The 16,106-nt window shown below is 46.1% G+C and overlaps 1 protein-coding gene across 2 annotated transcripts in view; it reads right to left on the reverse strand.

The window, feature by feature from the left end:
- QDPR (quinoid dihydropteridine reductase) overlaps nucleotides 1-16,106 on the reverse strand; it is a 28,662-nt gene that overhangs the window by 9,665 nt on the left and 2,891 nt on the right. Inside the window, exons 2-6 of one of the 2 annotated variants that reach the window (XM_043448173.1) lie at nucleotides 15,638-15,730; nucleotides 12,114-12,210; nucleotides 9,069-9,209; nucleotides 4,796-4,904; nucleotides 4,344-4,427 (exon numbers count right to left, since the gene is read on the reverse strand). In XM_043448173.1, coding sequence (XP_043304108.1) covers nucleotides 4,344-4,427; nucleotides 4,796-4,904; nucleotides 9,069-9,209; nucleotides 12,114-12,210; nucleotides 15,638-15,730 — 524 coding nt within the window. The remainder of the gene's footprint in view (nucleotides 1-4,343; nucleotides 4,428-4,795; nucleotides 4,905-9,068; nucleotides 9,210-12,113; nucleotides 12,211-15,637; nucleotides 15,731-16,106) is intronic. The other variant, XM_043448174.1, reaches the window with a different exon arrangement.

Genomic DNA, 16,106 nt, shown 5'->3' on the forward strand with positions numbered 1-16,106 from the left:
AATGGTTTGTCAATTTTGTTTATTTTTTTCAAAAAACCAGCTTTTAGCTTTGTTGATTTTTGCTATGGTCTCTTTAGTTTCTTTTGCATTTATTTCTGCCCTAATTTTTAAGATTTATTTCCTTCTGCTAACCCTGGGGTTCTTCATTTCTTCCTTCTCTAATTGCTTTAGGTGTAGAGTTAGGTTATTTATTTGGCTTTTTTCTTGTTTCTTGATGTAAGCCTGTAATGCTATGAACCTTCCCTTAGCACTGCTTTTACAGTGTCCCATAGGTTTTGGGTTGTTGTGTTTTCATTTTCATTCATTTCTATACATATTTTGATTTCTTTTTTTGATTTCTTCTATGATTTGTTGGTTATTCAGAAGCGTGTTATTTAGCCTCCATATGTTTGAATTTTTAACAATTTTTTTCCTGTAATTGAGATCTAATCTTACTGCACTGTGGTCAGAAAAGATGACTGGAATGATTTCAATTTTTTTGAATTTTCCAAGACCAGATTTATGGCCCAGGATGTGATCTATTCTGGAGAATGTTCCGTGTGCACTTGAGAAAAAGGTGAAGTTGATTGTTTTGGGGTGAAATGTCCTATAGATATCAATTAGGTCTAGCTGGTCCATTGTGTTATTTAAGGTTTGTGTTTCCTTGTTAATTTTCTGTTTAGTTGATCTATCCATAGTTGTGAGTGGGGTATTAAAGTCTCCCACTATTATTGTGTTACTATTAATTTCCTCTTTCATACTCGTTAGCATTTGCCGTACATATTGCGGTGCTCCTATGTTGGGTGCATATATATTTATAATTGTTATATCTTCTTTGATTGATCCTTTGATCATTATGTAGTGTCCTTCTTTGTCTCTTTTCACATCCTTTATTTGAAAGTCTATTTTATCTGATATGAGTATTGCGACTCCTGCTTTCTTTTGGTCTCCGTTTGCATGAAATATTTTTTTCCAGCCCTTCACTTTTAGTCTGTATGTGTCTCTTGTTTTGAGGTGGGTCTCTTGTAGACAGCATATATGGGGGTCTTGTTTTTGTATCCATTCAGCCAATCTTTGTCTTTTGGTTGGGGCATTAAACCCATTTACATTTAAGGTAATTATTGATAGGTGTGGTCCCGTTGCCATTTACTTTGTTGTTTTGGGTTCACGTTTATACAACCTTTCTGCATTTCCTGTCTAGAGAACATCCTTTAGCATTTGTTGAAGAGCTGGTTTGGTGGTGCTGAATTCTCTCAGCTTTTGCTTGTCTGTAAAGCTTTTGAATTCTCCTTCATGTCTGAATGAGATCCTTGCTGGGTACAGTAATCTAGGTTGTAGGTTATTCTCTTTCATTACTTTCAGTACGTCCTGCCATTCCCTTCTGGCCTGGAGGGTTTCTATTGATAGATCAGCTGTTATCCTTATGGGAATCCCTTTGTGTGTTATTTGTTGTTTTTCCCTTGCTGCTTTTAATATTTGTTCTTTGTGTTTGATCTTTGTTAATTTGATTAATATGTGTCTTGGGGTGTTTCGCCTTGGGTTTATCCTGTTTGGGACTCTCTGGGTTTCTTGGATTTGGGTGGCTATTTCCTTCCCCATTTTAGGGAAGTTTTCAGCTATTATCTCCTCGAGTATTTTCTCATGGCCTTTCTTTTTGTCTTCTTCTTCTGGAACTCCTATGATTCGAATGTTGGGGCATTTCACAGTGTCCCAGAGGTCCCTGAGGTTGTCCTCATTTCTTTTGATCCTTTTTTCTTTTTTCCTCTCTGCTTCATTTATTTCCACCATTTTATCTTCTACCTCACTTATCCGATCTTCTGCCTCCGTTATTCTACTCTTGGTTCCCTCCAAAGTGTTTTTGATCTCATTCATTGCATTATTCATTTTTAATTGACTCTTTTTTATTTCTTCTAGGTCTTTATTAAACAGTTCTTGAATCTTTTCAATCTTTGTCTCCAGGCTATTTATCTGTAACTCCATTTTGTTTTCAAGATTTTGGATCATTTTTATTATCATTATTCTAAATTCTTTTTCAGGTAGATTCCCTATCTCCTCCTCTTTTGTTTGACTTGGTGGGCATTTTTCATGTTCTTTTACCTGTTGGGTATTTCTTTGCCTTTTCATCTTGTTTAGATTGCTGTATCTGGAGTGGGCTTTCTGTATTCTGGAGATCTGTGGTTCCTTTTTGTTGTGGAGGATTAACCCAGTGGGTGGGGTTAGACGATTGGCTTGTCAAGATTTCCTGGTTAGGGAAGCGTGCGTCAGTGTTCTGGTGCGTGGAATTTGATTTCTTCTCTTTGGAGAGCAATGGAGTGCCCAGTGATGAGTTTTGAGATGGGTCTATGTGTTAGGTGTGACCTTGGGCAGCCTGTATGTTGATGTTCAGGGCTATGTTCCTGCGTTGCTGGAGAATCTGTGTGGTATGTCTTGCTCTAAAACTTATTGGCTCTTGGGTGGTGGTTGGTTTCAGTGTAGGTATGAAGGCTTTTGGACAGTCACTTATTGCTTAAAGTTCCATGTAGTCAGGAGTTTTCTGGTGTTCTCAGGTTTTGGGCTTAAGTCTCCTGCCTCTGGATTTCAGTTTTATTCTTCTTGTAGTCTCGGGACTTCTCCAACTATACAGCCCTGAGGTGTGATCCAGTGATTAGAAAGCTGGGATCAGAGAGCCAACACTGCTGGGAACACTGCAATGCAAGCTGGGAAGCCACTGCAGGATGTCCAGCTTCAAGAAGACCACAGATGACCAGTGTTGATGAGGATGTACAGAAAAGGGGATACTTGTACACTTTGTGTGATCCCATGGTTTCTGAATTCTCTCATCTGGAATCACCCATTCTCCTGCCTGTCACACAAAGAAGGAGGAGTCCAGTGTCCCCTCAAAATGTCTTGTAGGCTCCTCTGGAATGTATGTTCTCTGTTATTCTACCACAACTAATTCTTCAAGAAGCAAATTTTAATCACTGCTCTTAACTGTAAAGGAGAAAGCTTTACTTGACCTCTCTCTCCTCCTTGAAATGGCAACAATCCTTTAGGAAGGAGCAAAATTTCAGAGCATCGGAACACATAGTCTTAATCACTAGACTGCCAGGGAAGTCCCCCGGTCATTTTTAAAGCATTAACTCCTGCTGTGGGGAATACTGGCCCCTCTGACATCCCCCAGGTGGGACTGTGGCCCTTCCTTCACTGGAAAGTCCTCAGGAGCTCCTGAGGTCTTCAGTGCCGATGAGTAACCTGCTAGACCAGAGCTGGCCAGTCATTCGAGCTGTACAGGGAAGCCGTTGTATTTCCAGTCACTAAGCCGTGCCCGACTCTTTGCGACCCCATGGACCGTAGCCCACCAGGCTCCTCTGTCCACGGGGTTTCTCCAGGCAAGGATACTGGAGTGGGTTGCCATGTCCTCCTCCAGAGGCTCTTCCTGACCCAGGGATCGAACTCCCATCTCCTGAGTCTCCTGCATCGGCAGGCAGGTTCTTTACCACTGAGCCACTGAAGAAGCCCCCGCTATGAGCATTTAGTAAGACCAGGGTTATGAAGTGCTCAAATGGCTTGGCGCATAGGTACTACGTAAGTGCTTGTTCCAAACATAAATAAACATAAAACATCTAAGCAAAAGGCAACCTCAGACCAGAAGCACACGCCCCAAGCTCTACAAACATCCCGTATGAACACAGCCGTCCAGGCAGCTCATCACTCACTCTGCTGGGCGAGGTGGTCCCTGCTCCACGTCTCCCTCCTCATCGTCCCCAGGCCCTAGTGGGATTCTCAGCGAACATGCGCTCAATACCCCCTTAAACAGAGGGGCCTGGGGGAGCTGAGATCCAGGTGAACACAAGTGAGCAGAAAGCGCACCCTCTCCTGAGCTTCCAAAGCCACTCATATTTACAAATGGGGGCCGAATATGATTTGGGGGACAAAGGACGCTTTTCTGATGCTTGGCACTAATTCAGACATGTGGGCCCAGAGGTCCCACCCAGGTCAGCGGCTCACTCTACGCAGCTGTGCTTGTTAACAGACAGAGCGAGCGTTCTGGGAGCCGGGCTCACCCAGCACTTCTGTGGGTCAGATGTGGGCTGAGAGCCTGGCCCACTCTACGATAGCTTACCCTCCTAACAGTCATCACGGGCCCCCATTGTACAGACTGAGAAACTGAGGCCTAGAGGAGCTGAACCACGGTGGAGGGGGAGGCACCATCTACCCCTCCAGCCTGCAAGGTTCACACGGAGGTGCGAGGCGCCCTTGAAGGTCAGGACCTCATGGAGCAGCCGGGTTGATAAGCCAGGAGAACAGGGCCTGTCCTTTCACCCACAAGACGGAGGCACAGGGGCCGGGAGCTGCTGAGTCAGTGACGAGACTGCGATACTCACTCAACCAGGAACTCCAAGGGCGTCCAGGAGCTGAAGTCGGCCTCGGGCATCGACTTCCTGTTCACCGGGGTGTCCAGGGTGACCCTGCAGAGCAGAGACAAGCCTGTCACGTGTGTGTCCCCACACCCAGGAGCCCACGGCACCGAGGGTGACCGTGCTGACATGGACTGAGATACAGATATTAAAATTAAATGTGTCCACTATTTCTTAATAAAGAGGGACAGAAGGACAGAAAATGAGAAAGATGCAGGCCAGGAAGACCCATCCCATCAGCCAGGCAACCATCCGGGAAAGCCCAGGATAATCCAAAAGCCGAACAAGTGTCGTCAGGGCCTTTGACGACTCTCGGGGGCCGAGGGGACAGCACGCACTCATCCCTGGTGTGGGGTGACTCCAGGATCCACATGAACCCTCGGCGGGAGTCAGGCGTGGAGGGACCCCCAGCCACTTACGGGAGCAGGGCGACGGCCGCAGCCCCGGGCGGCAGGCCGCTGTTCTTCCCGGCCAGGCTCCGGCAGAGCTGGTGCACCGCGGCCTTGGCCATGCCGTAGCCGATCATCCCTGGGAAACGGGGAGAAAACATTTCAGTGACCACCGGCTGCCACCGGCACGTCCAAAGGGCACCAGGAGGTCCCAAGGAGGCCAGGAAGAGAGAACCAGGGACATCTATGGAAAGTGGGAAGGACACAACCTATTATTCACCTGGCACTTAACAGTTATCAGAGAAGCCACAAGGCCAATCCTAGTTCTATTGCTAAGGAAATGGAGGCTTGGACAGGCCCAGACTCACACACAGATGCGTCCTGAGGCCAGCAGAGAGGTGAAAAGCCAGGCAAGGGTTTTGAACCCTTGAATCCATAATAGCTTATGAGCAGCCAGCACACAACACTGGGTGCCCAGTGAGTTGGCAAAATCAAGCAGGACTTTGAAATACAGGCTTTAGAGTCAGGCTGTGCAGCTCTTCCATTTACCACTACAGAAACCCCAGGCAGGTTCTCAAGACCTGTCTGACCCTCAGTCTTCCCACCTGTAAAATGGGGATAAAGTACTCAGTTCTAGGCTCAGGACAGGGTAGGACCTCCATACATGTTGCCCATCATATTAACATAAGTGCTGTGCCCTGGAGTCCAGCTCCCATTAAAGGACACCATTTGAATCGTATGAGACTGCTTACACGTGGAATCTGAAAAAAAAGTCCTGGGTTGGCCAAAAAGGGCCCTCAGGTTTTTCTGTAAAATGTTATGGAAAAAAACCTGAACGAACTTTGTGGTCAACCCAATACAAATAAACGTATTTACAAAACAGAAATAGACACAGATACAGAAAATAAACTTATGGTTATGAAGGGAGGGAAGTGGGGGTGGGATACATTGGGAGATGGGGATCAACCCGTACATACTACTGTACATAAAATAGAAAAATAAGAAGGGCCTACTGCATGGCACAGAGAATGCAGCTCCTTCCTCCGTAACGGCCTACATGGGAGCGGAGTCTGAGAAAGAGTGGCTATATGTGTAGATAAATAACTGATTCACTTTACTGTAGAGCAGAAACTAACACAACACCGCAAATCAACCAGACTCCAAAAAAATTAATTAAAAAACAAACTATGCTATTTGAGCAATCGCAACATACGTGTACACATGCTTCCTATCAGCCTTCCTTTCCTCCCACCAGTCAGCGAAGGCTTGCTGATAGAAGCAAGGCATGCCTTTCTTTTTATTTAATTGAAGTATAGTTGATTTATAATGTGCTAATTTCCGCTGTGCAGCAAAGTGATTCATATACATATACACATACATGGTGGTGGTTTAGTGGCTGTCATGGCCAACTCTTGCAGCCCATCAGGCTCATCTGTCCATGGGACTTCCCAGGCAAGAACAGTGGAGTGAGTTGCCATTCTCTTCTCCGGGGATCTTCCCAACCCAGGGCTCCTGCATTGCAGGTGGATTCTTTACCAACTGAGCTGCCAGGGAAGCCCCATATATGTATACATATATACGTTCTTTTTTAACATCCTCTTCCACTAGGGTTTATCACAGGATACTGACTAGTTCCCTGTGTGACACAGTATGATCTTGTTGCTTAGTCAGTCTATATGTAACAGCCTTATCAGGACAGGACTCCGTCTGTCCCACAGACACACGGCAGGCGAGCTCTCTCGTCTCAGAAGCACCCCACAGCACCCAGCTGTAGGTGCATTAAATGCAGCCATCACAGCAACAAAGAACGGCTCATTGCTGCCAAGACCCCTCCGCCTTCAGAAAACCACTACTTCCAAAGGTCGGCCGCTCCCTAAAAACCCCAGCAGGTCGGCTGTTTAAAGTATAACCGCTCAACAGGCATCAGCGTCTGGTGGGAGGTGGGACTCACAGCCCAGCGGAGCAGCCAATCGCTGAACCGCTTCCACAGTGACTCAAATTGCAAAAGAGGGTCAAGGTCTCAAAAAGTTATTTAGAAACACAAGAAGACTATTTCACCATGCCTGGCTTTTCTTGGCTTCGTTGGGGGCAGAAGGCCGACCATGGCATGAAGAGCTAACAAACTCTGCGGCGATTAAAACAAACCAGTGGAGGGGATGGGACGAGTTGGGAGACTGGGATTGACACCGCAGACACACTACTGTGTATAAAATAGACAGAGAACAGAGAACCTCCCGTACAGCTCAGAGAACTCTACTCAGGGTTCCGGGGTGACCTAAACAGGAAGAACTCCAAAAGAGAGGGGACGTGTGTCTACGTATGGCTGATTCACTTTGCTGCCCAGTAGAAACCAACACAACTATACTCCAGTAAAAATTATAACAAAGAAATGAGTGAAAAGTCACCATTCCAACAGCTTAAACAAACTAGCGTGTGGATTTCATCCCACCAGCCCCTGTCCCCCAGCACCCTCCCTTCTCCCAGGACTCTCTTCACCCCATTCAAACAGCATGAAAGCAAGGAATCGGGTGAGGAGAAGCAAGCAAGCAGCAGCCAGGAGCCCTAAAGGTTTAATCCCACAGGATTCTGTACAACGCTGGCAAGGATCATGTGCAAAATACGGGGAAAGCATGCACTTCATCAAGAAGATACATAAGTATCAAGTGATCTGTGCAGTCCCTAAAGACTGATTTCTAAACACAGCGCAGACCCTTACAGGGTACAGGGGGGAGATCACCATCTCTTTGGTACCGTTTATCCTCCAGTGGACTGTCCACAAATAAACAGCCTTGGACACAGGAGAGGGTGGGGTTTCTCAGTGTGTTTCCACATGAAAAACTTTTCATTTTTGAACACCTCTTCTTGGGTTTTCAAGGACTATTAAGCCTGTTCATCACATGCTTTCATAGACTTCCCCAGATTTCTCTGGAGTCTGAATCAAAGAGAAAAGATTTCATGACTCAAGTTAAGTTTAACAACATCTAACTAAAGAGCTAAAAGAGGAACAAACTTATCAACACCTGAAGGAGTAACTGACCAAAAAGAAACCTGGAGTACTGCTAACTCTCTGCAATACCTGTCTTAAACCATTACACCCATTAAGATGTTTACAAGTCCCAACCACCATGTAAAGGAGCTATTACCATTACTTCTCATTATACAAATGACAAAACTGAGGCTCAGAGAGGTTAAGTAATTTGCCAACTATCACACAGCGACTAAACGGCAAAACCACAACACGAAACCAACCCGTATAGTTCCAGATCCCATAGTCGTAACCAGTATCTGAAACTATAAGCAAAGAATGATACTAGTAAACCAAAAGCAAGGGTAGAAAGCTGTTTCGTCCTTCAGGAAAATTAGTGTTTCAGTCCTAGGGTTTTCTCTTTTCAATGTCAGGCTATTACTCATTTCTGTATTTACTCTCTAGAGTCTCTGATTTTAATGAAAATCAGATCTCAGCCAGACTACCACTGAACATTTATACAGTGTGAATTACTGCAAGAGCCATGGATTTATAAGATCACTTTCTCTGTGAAACCTAATAAAATGAGTGGCAAAAAAATTATTAATTTGTAAACGCCTCACAGTTCAGTTCACTACATGAAAACTGAAAAAGATGCTTAAGATTTCTACCACTTACTAAAGAGGTTCAAAAACACTCCCCGTCTTTTTTTTTTTAACGAGTTTAATTTAGGTAGTGGAGACAGTTTCTGGCTCCCTAAACTATGTCCCCTACTCCCTGCTTAAATTCCTTTATTCCAATCCCAAAGGGAGAGTGAATTGTGCCAGATGGTGAAGTCTTAACCATCCCCTGCCCACACCTCAGTAAAAGTGTTAGCCACTCAGTCTTATCTGAATTCTCCAGGCAAGAACACTGGAGTGGGTTGCCATTCCCTTCACCAGGGGATCCTCCCGATCCAGAGATTGAGCCTGGGTCACCAGCACTGCAGGCGGATTCTTTACCACCTGAGCCACCAGGGAAAAGCCCATATTACGAGCTGAGAGCCTCAGCTACACCATCCATTCCCTGGGTGGACCCCAGACACACACACGAGACGAGGAGGTGTCAGAGGACAGTGGTCCTTGGCCAGCGTGACCATGAGGACAATGCACATGAAAAGACGAGGAGCGCTTCCCCTAAAAAGATGGAGGCCTAAAAGGAAGCAAGATCCACCCAACTGCAAACAGCCCTGGAGGGTAAACAGCTCTAATATTCCCCCTCCCAGGGAAGCGCTCAGCAGCCCAGCGAGCAAGAAAGTGTGAGCGTTCCCATTTCACAGACGGGGAAACAGAGGCTCACCAGGCGTCCCGTCCAGGGCGGCCCTGGCCCCCGCCAAGGTCAGGAGGCCTCCTTCCTTGAGGTGCTTGGTGGCCAGGTGGCTGGAGATGGTGGATGTCCACACGCTCTGCTTCCACATCAGGTCACAGTTTTTAAAGAGTGCTGAGCAAAGAAACACATGAGGTCAGCATTCACAGGGAAGAAACTGAAGGGTGAACTTGACCCCCAGCACCCGACCCTCCAGGAAGCCCCCATGGCCACTCTGGGTCTGCAGGGAGATCTAACACACACACAGCCCAGGGCTTGTGCTCAGAGATGCAGGTTCAAATCCAGGCCACGTGGTCACCCAAGTCTCAGCCTCCTCATGTAAACTGGTTAGTGTCAGTCGCTCAGTCATGTCTGACTCTTTGCCACCCCACGGACTGTAGCCCATCAGGCTCCTCTGGCCATGGGATTCTCCAGGCAAGAATACTGGAGTGGGTTGCCATGCCCTTCTCCAGGGGATCTTCCCTACCCAAGGATCAAACCCGGGTCTCCTGCCTTGCAGGCAGATTCTTTATCATCTGAGCCACCGGGGAAGCCAAACTGGTTAAACATCCACCAATAAATGAGGGCTGTTGACAGATAGGTGGGACTGGCTTTAATTCAAACACTGCCATACTTTATAAATGGCATTAGGGGCCTTCCCTGGTGGTCAGTGATTAGAATTCCATGCTCTCACAGCCAAGGGTCTGGGTTCGATCACTGGTCAGGGAACTAAGATCCTGCAAGCTGCGTGGTGTGGCCAAAAAAATAATTTTTAAAATTACAAAAATAAATAAAGGACATTAGATCTTTAATTAGAACCTATATGTCTAAGTCAAGTTTTATCTGTGATAAAAGATCTCAGGGACTATGATGACATAAACAGGGCTTTCATGGAGTGACAAGCTTTTTATGGTTGAAAGTTTAATGCCAACTTTAAAGACTCTCTAAAAGAGAGCTGAAATAATAACCATTTCACACTTGTTTTAACCCTCTGACCTCGCCAGAGACATGAGGAGGAACTGGTAAGGGAGGTCACATCACCAGCTGATCCCCTTCCCCCCTCACAGGATACACAGAACCCAGTGCACCCATGACCCAGAGACAGAGCCCTCCTGATACAGAAGGAGAGTCTGCAGTGGGTGATGACCAAGGAACTGCATTTCCCTGTTAAGAAGAACTAGGGGAAAAACCGATGGACCCACAATTGTTACTTCCTGTTCCCAAAATACACAAAAGGCCATCAGGTGTTCTGCCAAGCTGATCCCCGACAAACTGACAATTTCACATTTAAGTGTGGTTCACAGAGAAGGAAAAGGAAACGGCAACCCTGCCAGTATTCTTGCCTGGAGAATCCTGTGGACAGAGGAGGCTGGTGGGCCACAGTCCACGGGGCTGCACACAGCTGGACATGACAGAGCACACACACATGCGTGCGCACACAGAAAATCAACTCCCTTTTAAATCACTTTGGCTGATAAATGTAGAAGGGATGATAGAATTGGAAAACTACCATTTTCCAAGCCCCAGTGGAACGACTGATTCAGGTAGAGATGATCAGTGGATGTTTATAACCACTAGTTTTGAGGAATTTGGGGTTCTCAAGGTGTTTGGGAACAGGAGACTCATGCATGATGCCAAAGCACCATCCCATGGGTCACTTACTAATCACAAACAGAAAAATGTACTTCACAATGGAGATCTATCACCTTAATCCTGACCCAGCATCAGAGCTGGCACCACTCTGGATGGACAGTGGAGCAGGCTGTGGGATGTGGTGAGGACTCAGAGGGCTGCAGGGGGAAGTCCACATCACTCAGGAAGCATCCTCCCCTCCATATTCACCCCCATCCTCACCTCAGCATATTTAACCTGAATCTAAGCAAGTCTCCAGACCTACCTTCCAGTTCACAAGAAACACCAGGGACAGAAGAACGAGGTAAGTGATACCTTAAAGAAACAGTCTGACACATTCAGGGTGGGGGACATGCTACATGAAAACTGCCTTGGACCTGCCAAACCTATCACAGGAAAGAAAAAAAATTCTAGATTAAGTGACTCAAACAATAATACAATGCTGATTAGAATAAATCTAGGGAAAACAGCTATGGAACAGACTGAGGTAACTGGAACATGGGCCGGTACTATTAATCTTACAGAATTACTGGTAATTTTCTTAGGTATGAGAGCGGTATTACGCTAACGTGAGAGAATGGCCTAATCCCTGGAGACACATACTGAAGTATAGTCAAGTGTCAAAGCACTTTCAAATGATTAACAACAGCAGCAAAAACACACACACAGAGGACACGCATGCGAGAAAGCAGGAGGATGCGAGTGTGGCAAACATTCACAAGGGCTGAGCCTTGACGGGAGCATAAAGGTGTGCCCTGAATGGCTCTTTCCTCTTTTCTGTGTATTTGAAAATGCTCATGATAAAAAAAGAGCAAATAAACTCACAGCTTCAGCAAAAGCTCAATTGTGAGTCCTTTTCATCTTCTGAACCATCTCTGCATTCCATTCACATTCCCCAATTCCCAGTACCGAGCCCTGAAAGACTGCGGTGGGAACAATGCTGACTTCATCCCGTCTCCTTGTTAATCTCAAGGCCCCTCTGCCCTAACTCCTCTGAGCATCCGTGCGTGCTAAGTCACTTCAGTCGTGTCTGACTCTTTGCCCCCTACGGACTGTACCCGCCAGACTCCTGCGTCCATGGGATTCTCCAGGCAGGGACACAGGAGTGGGTTGCCATTCCCTTTTCCAGGGGACCTTTGTGACCCAGGGATCGAACCCCAGCCTCCCACAGCTCCTGCAGTGCAGGCGGGTCCTTTATGCTGAGCCACCGGGGAAGCCCCCGACCCCCTTTATGGGAAGTTTTTTCTTTCTCTGTAAAACGGGGTGTTGACCCCCACCTTACAGCGACTGGGAAGATTCCGGGCGGCAGACAGGAAAACGTCTGGCCTGGCACATGCTGCAGACCCGACCCATGCACCTGGACAGGGAGCAGTGCAGGGTGAATGATTAACCCAGAAAAGGACTCACACTTGGACTTGGCATTGCCCCCAGCCCATCCTCCAGCCACACAAAGGATCGCATCCACCTTCTCTGTACCCAGGAGCTTTGCCACTTCAGCCGTCACCTGAAACAGAGGGGCCAGAAAAGACACACAGATTGTCAGGTAGACCTCAACAGGCTGACGTCTGACATTGCTGTAGTCACCTCCATTGACCTTTCACTCCTTTTTAAGTCAGTTTACAGTACCTGGCAATGCACACTTTGAAAATCAGATGCAGGACCCATTTACAATGAACATTTTGGACAGCAAAGCCTGACTGCATTTCAGCATGATTTTTATAAAGCAACCTAGAGTCTTCTGAATATTCTAAAGGGTGGAGATGTACATATTCCTGGGATAAAACAATAAATAAAGTAGGAAAAGTTAAAAAAAAAAATCACACACAAATTCATGAAGCGTTTCATATTTTTTAAAAAATCACCTAGGATTTCACTGCCTATAGCTAGATTTCTGGTATATTTCTTTCCAGAATTTCTTTGCCAATCACAGAATCATAAACTGAGATAATCAATTCTACTCTCCCCCCAATACAAACATCCCATTAACTGTAACTCCAAAAAAAAACCAAAGCCAAAGAGAAACTTTTTCCTTAAAAATAAAGCAATAAAAAATAATTCATGGCAAAATGTTGGTAAGCAATGAATACACGGGGGTTCATTTTAATTCTCTACTGCTGTTTGATTCAAATGTTTAAAGTGTTGAAAACATACGCATGTCTTTTGTTACAGTTTATTAAAACAAAAATCTGAGAAGACACACAACCCTGGCCATCATCCATGAATCCTTTCCATATTTTTCTGGAACGGCTGAAAGGATCATAGCCTGTCAACAGCTTCACTAAGATCAAGCTTCTAAAGAAGCAGCTTAACACAGGACAGTGGAATTCTCCCAGCAGTAACATTTCAGTCTCTGACAGCTTTCCCTAACAATTTCTGAGCCTCAGATCACTCTTTCAGGGGAACTGCCTGGCGGTCCAAGGGTTCAGACTCCACGCTTCCATTGCAGGGGGCATGAGTTTGATCCCTGGTTTGCGAACTAGGATTCCACAAGCCACAGGTCATGGCCAGAAATAAATTACTCTTTCATGGAGATCAATCTGGCAATGGAAACCAACCTTTCCTCTCCTCTACATTCAATACCAAAATCTCTCAATTTAAGTAGATTCCTGACCGTCCCTTGGCAAGTACCTGACGTAACCCTGGTTCAGCTTTTGAGATCTTCCTCCTGTTACCCTGGTTCCCTGGCTGCCTCTCCTTCATTTCTAAGCTGCATCCCACGCCAACAGCAAGGTCCCATCTGCCAGGAGTTGCGTCATCTTCCCTGACCTCTGTACCCGAACACGACCTGCGTTCTACCTTTTAGGGAAGCATGGAGCCCAAGCAACAATGCTCCTGCTTGATTTGCTTTTTTAACCACCTCTGTGTTCTATTTTTATAATAAAATTAAAATGAGGCATTTTAAAATTCCTCGCCCTAAATTCTTCCTTTTGCCTATCCAATAGTCTTCTATAGGTTTAATTTTTTTCTCACTTTTCATTTTCTGTCTTTAGTGAATTTTCAGCTTAAGAGCCAAATTAAATATGCCTGTGTGTGTGCTCAGTCACTCAGCCGCGTCCAACTCATTGCAACGCTACAGACTGTAGCCCGCCAGGCTCCTGTGTCCGTAGGATTCTCCAGGCAAGAATATTGGAGTGAGTTGCCATGTCCTCCTCCAGCGAATCTTCCGGACCCAGGGATTGAACATGCATCTCAAGTCTCCTGCATTGGCAGGTGGGTTCTTTACCACTAGCACCACCTGGGAAGCCCTACTTTTATATATACTAAGGTTAAATTTCCTTCTTTTAGAGCTTTAGAATAAAAAACTGGATGTCATGTTGTTCGTCCAGACATTCCTGATTGAGTGACTAGGAGATGAGAAGGCGCAGGAGGGGTTAAAGATGTTAAAAGCTAATAACGAAGGCATTTCCCAATCTTTGTCCTAAAGATGCACCATATAGTCAAAGTCTTAGATGTGGACAATTTCACATTCAAAATGGGATGCAGACATCAGAAACCTGCAACTAAAGGAGCAGGAGAGACAGTGACCACAGAGGACCACGTCTGGAGGAGCTGCAGCTGTCCACGCCCAGGGGCTCCCTTGCAAATGGTTTAAGTTTTCCTTGCGTTACTCACACGAAGCTATCCTGCTGAGAAGCAACTTTAACATGCAGTTAAGAGCACCGGCACCACTCCCTACCACAGCCCAGGTTCAAATCCCAGCTCTGCCACCTACGACCTGGTCGAACAAAGACCAGGGACTCCCGTACCCATTTCTAAAAGGGAGATACGATGAGACACTTGGTTTTGGGGGTGTTAAAGAGATTAAGCGGCCTATTGCAAATAAGACACTTCTTATGATGTCTAACATACAGCAAAGCCATACTGAGTTTTACTATTAAGTCCAATAAAACCAATAAGACCATTAAGCACAGGAATCATTAGGAGGTTTCCTTGGACTGTGCGCTGCAGGGCTGGCATGAAGACCACAGATAGCACATCCTTCATGCAGCTGGTGGGAAGGGCTCTTCCAGAAAGGCAGACCTGCTTGAGAGCATCTCAGATGCTTAATACCAAGAGATCCAACAAATTGTCAACAGTTCCTCCTCGGGGAGGCAGGAGGGGGACACGGTCACAGGGAGAAAGAGGGATACTTCACAATTTATCTATATAGCTGTATGGTTTTGCCTGACTTCTTTACAACACGCCTGGGCGGGAAGATTCCCCTGGAGAAGGACTGGCTACCCACTCCAGTATACTTGCCTCGAGAATCCCATGGACAGAAGAGCCTAGTGGGCTAAAACAGTCTATGGGTTCGCAAAGAGTCAGACATGACTCAGAGACTAACACTGTCACTTTCACTTTATAATTGGAAACGACCTGGTTTGTTAGCAGTCTTGCTTTGGGTAGGGGGAGCTCTGCTTTCTGGAACATATCTTCAATAAATAAGAGATGGAGATGAAGATGTTCACCACAGTATTCTTAACATTATTAAGTAAAAGAAGTTAGAGTGAAAAAAGAAAAACTGCAAAAAAAGTTTAAATGTACAAGTACAAACCAAAGAAACTGTGACCAATCCATACAAAGAAAAATTATGAGTTGACACAGAGGTTTTATTAAGTGCTTTGAGGAAGAATTCAAGCTAAGTAAGTTGAAAAAAGAGAAGCTGACCATAGCTTATAAAATACGAATTTATCTCAACCTGTAAGACTTGTATAGTATGCAGAGGAAGCACAAGAAAATGGGCCAAAATGTGAACTAACTAGTGAGCTAACTAGACATGGATCATGGGCTACTTGTCTTTTTTTTCTGTTCACTTTTTACAAATTTCCCTCCATGAGCACAATGGCTCTCATAATTAGAGAAGCAACACCTGAAAGAAGGAAGAATGCACCACCCATGGAGCCCTCTCCCCAGGGCTCCCCACCCCACGTGCGGTCCTTCCCTGGAATCACCTGGTCGGCCTGCTCCGTGAATGAGTCTGTCATTTTAACCACGACGTTGGCACTGGCCTCTTCGTTCTCCTGCACGTCGATGCTGGCGACCCACTGGAGCGAGGAGAAAACAGGTTTGGTCAAGAGGCAGTCAGGCAGGACAGATTCATGCGCAGGGATGCGGGGAGGTGGAGACAGGTTAGAGGCTTACAGAAAAACCCACTAGAGGAAGGACCTAGCAACTGACCTCTAGCACCCCTTGCAGGGCTTTCCGGTTGGCCAGCACACCCCTTCCTGAGCCCCAGGCCAGTCCACTGTACCCCCAAACACCTCTTTCCCTTCCACTGTCATCTCTGAAAGCCAAACCCTGCTGGAGCAGAGATGCCCGAGACCAGGGACTTGCAACCCTTTTCTTAAAGAACCAGAGGCTAAGTCTTTCAGGCTGTGATGGCCACACGGCCTCTGCAGCTGCTGCGGCGTCACTTCAGTC

Source organism: Cervus canadensis, chromosome 26, assembly GCF_019320065.1.
Source record: "Cervus canadensis isolate Bull #8, Minnesota chromosome 26, ASM1932006v1, whole genome shotgun sequence".
Taxonomy (NCBI): Eukaryota; Metazoa; Chordata; class Mammalia; order Artiodactyla; family Cervidae; genus Cervus; species Cervus canadensis.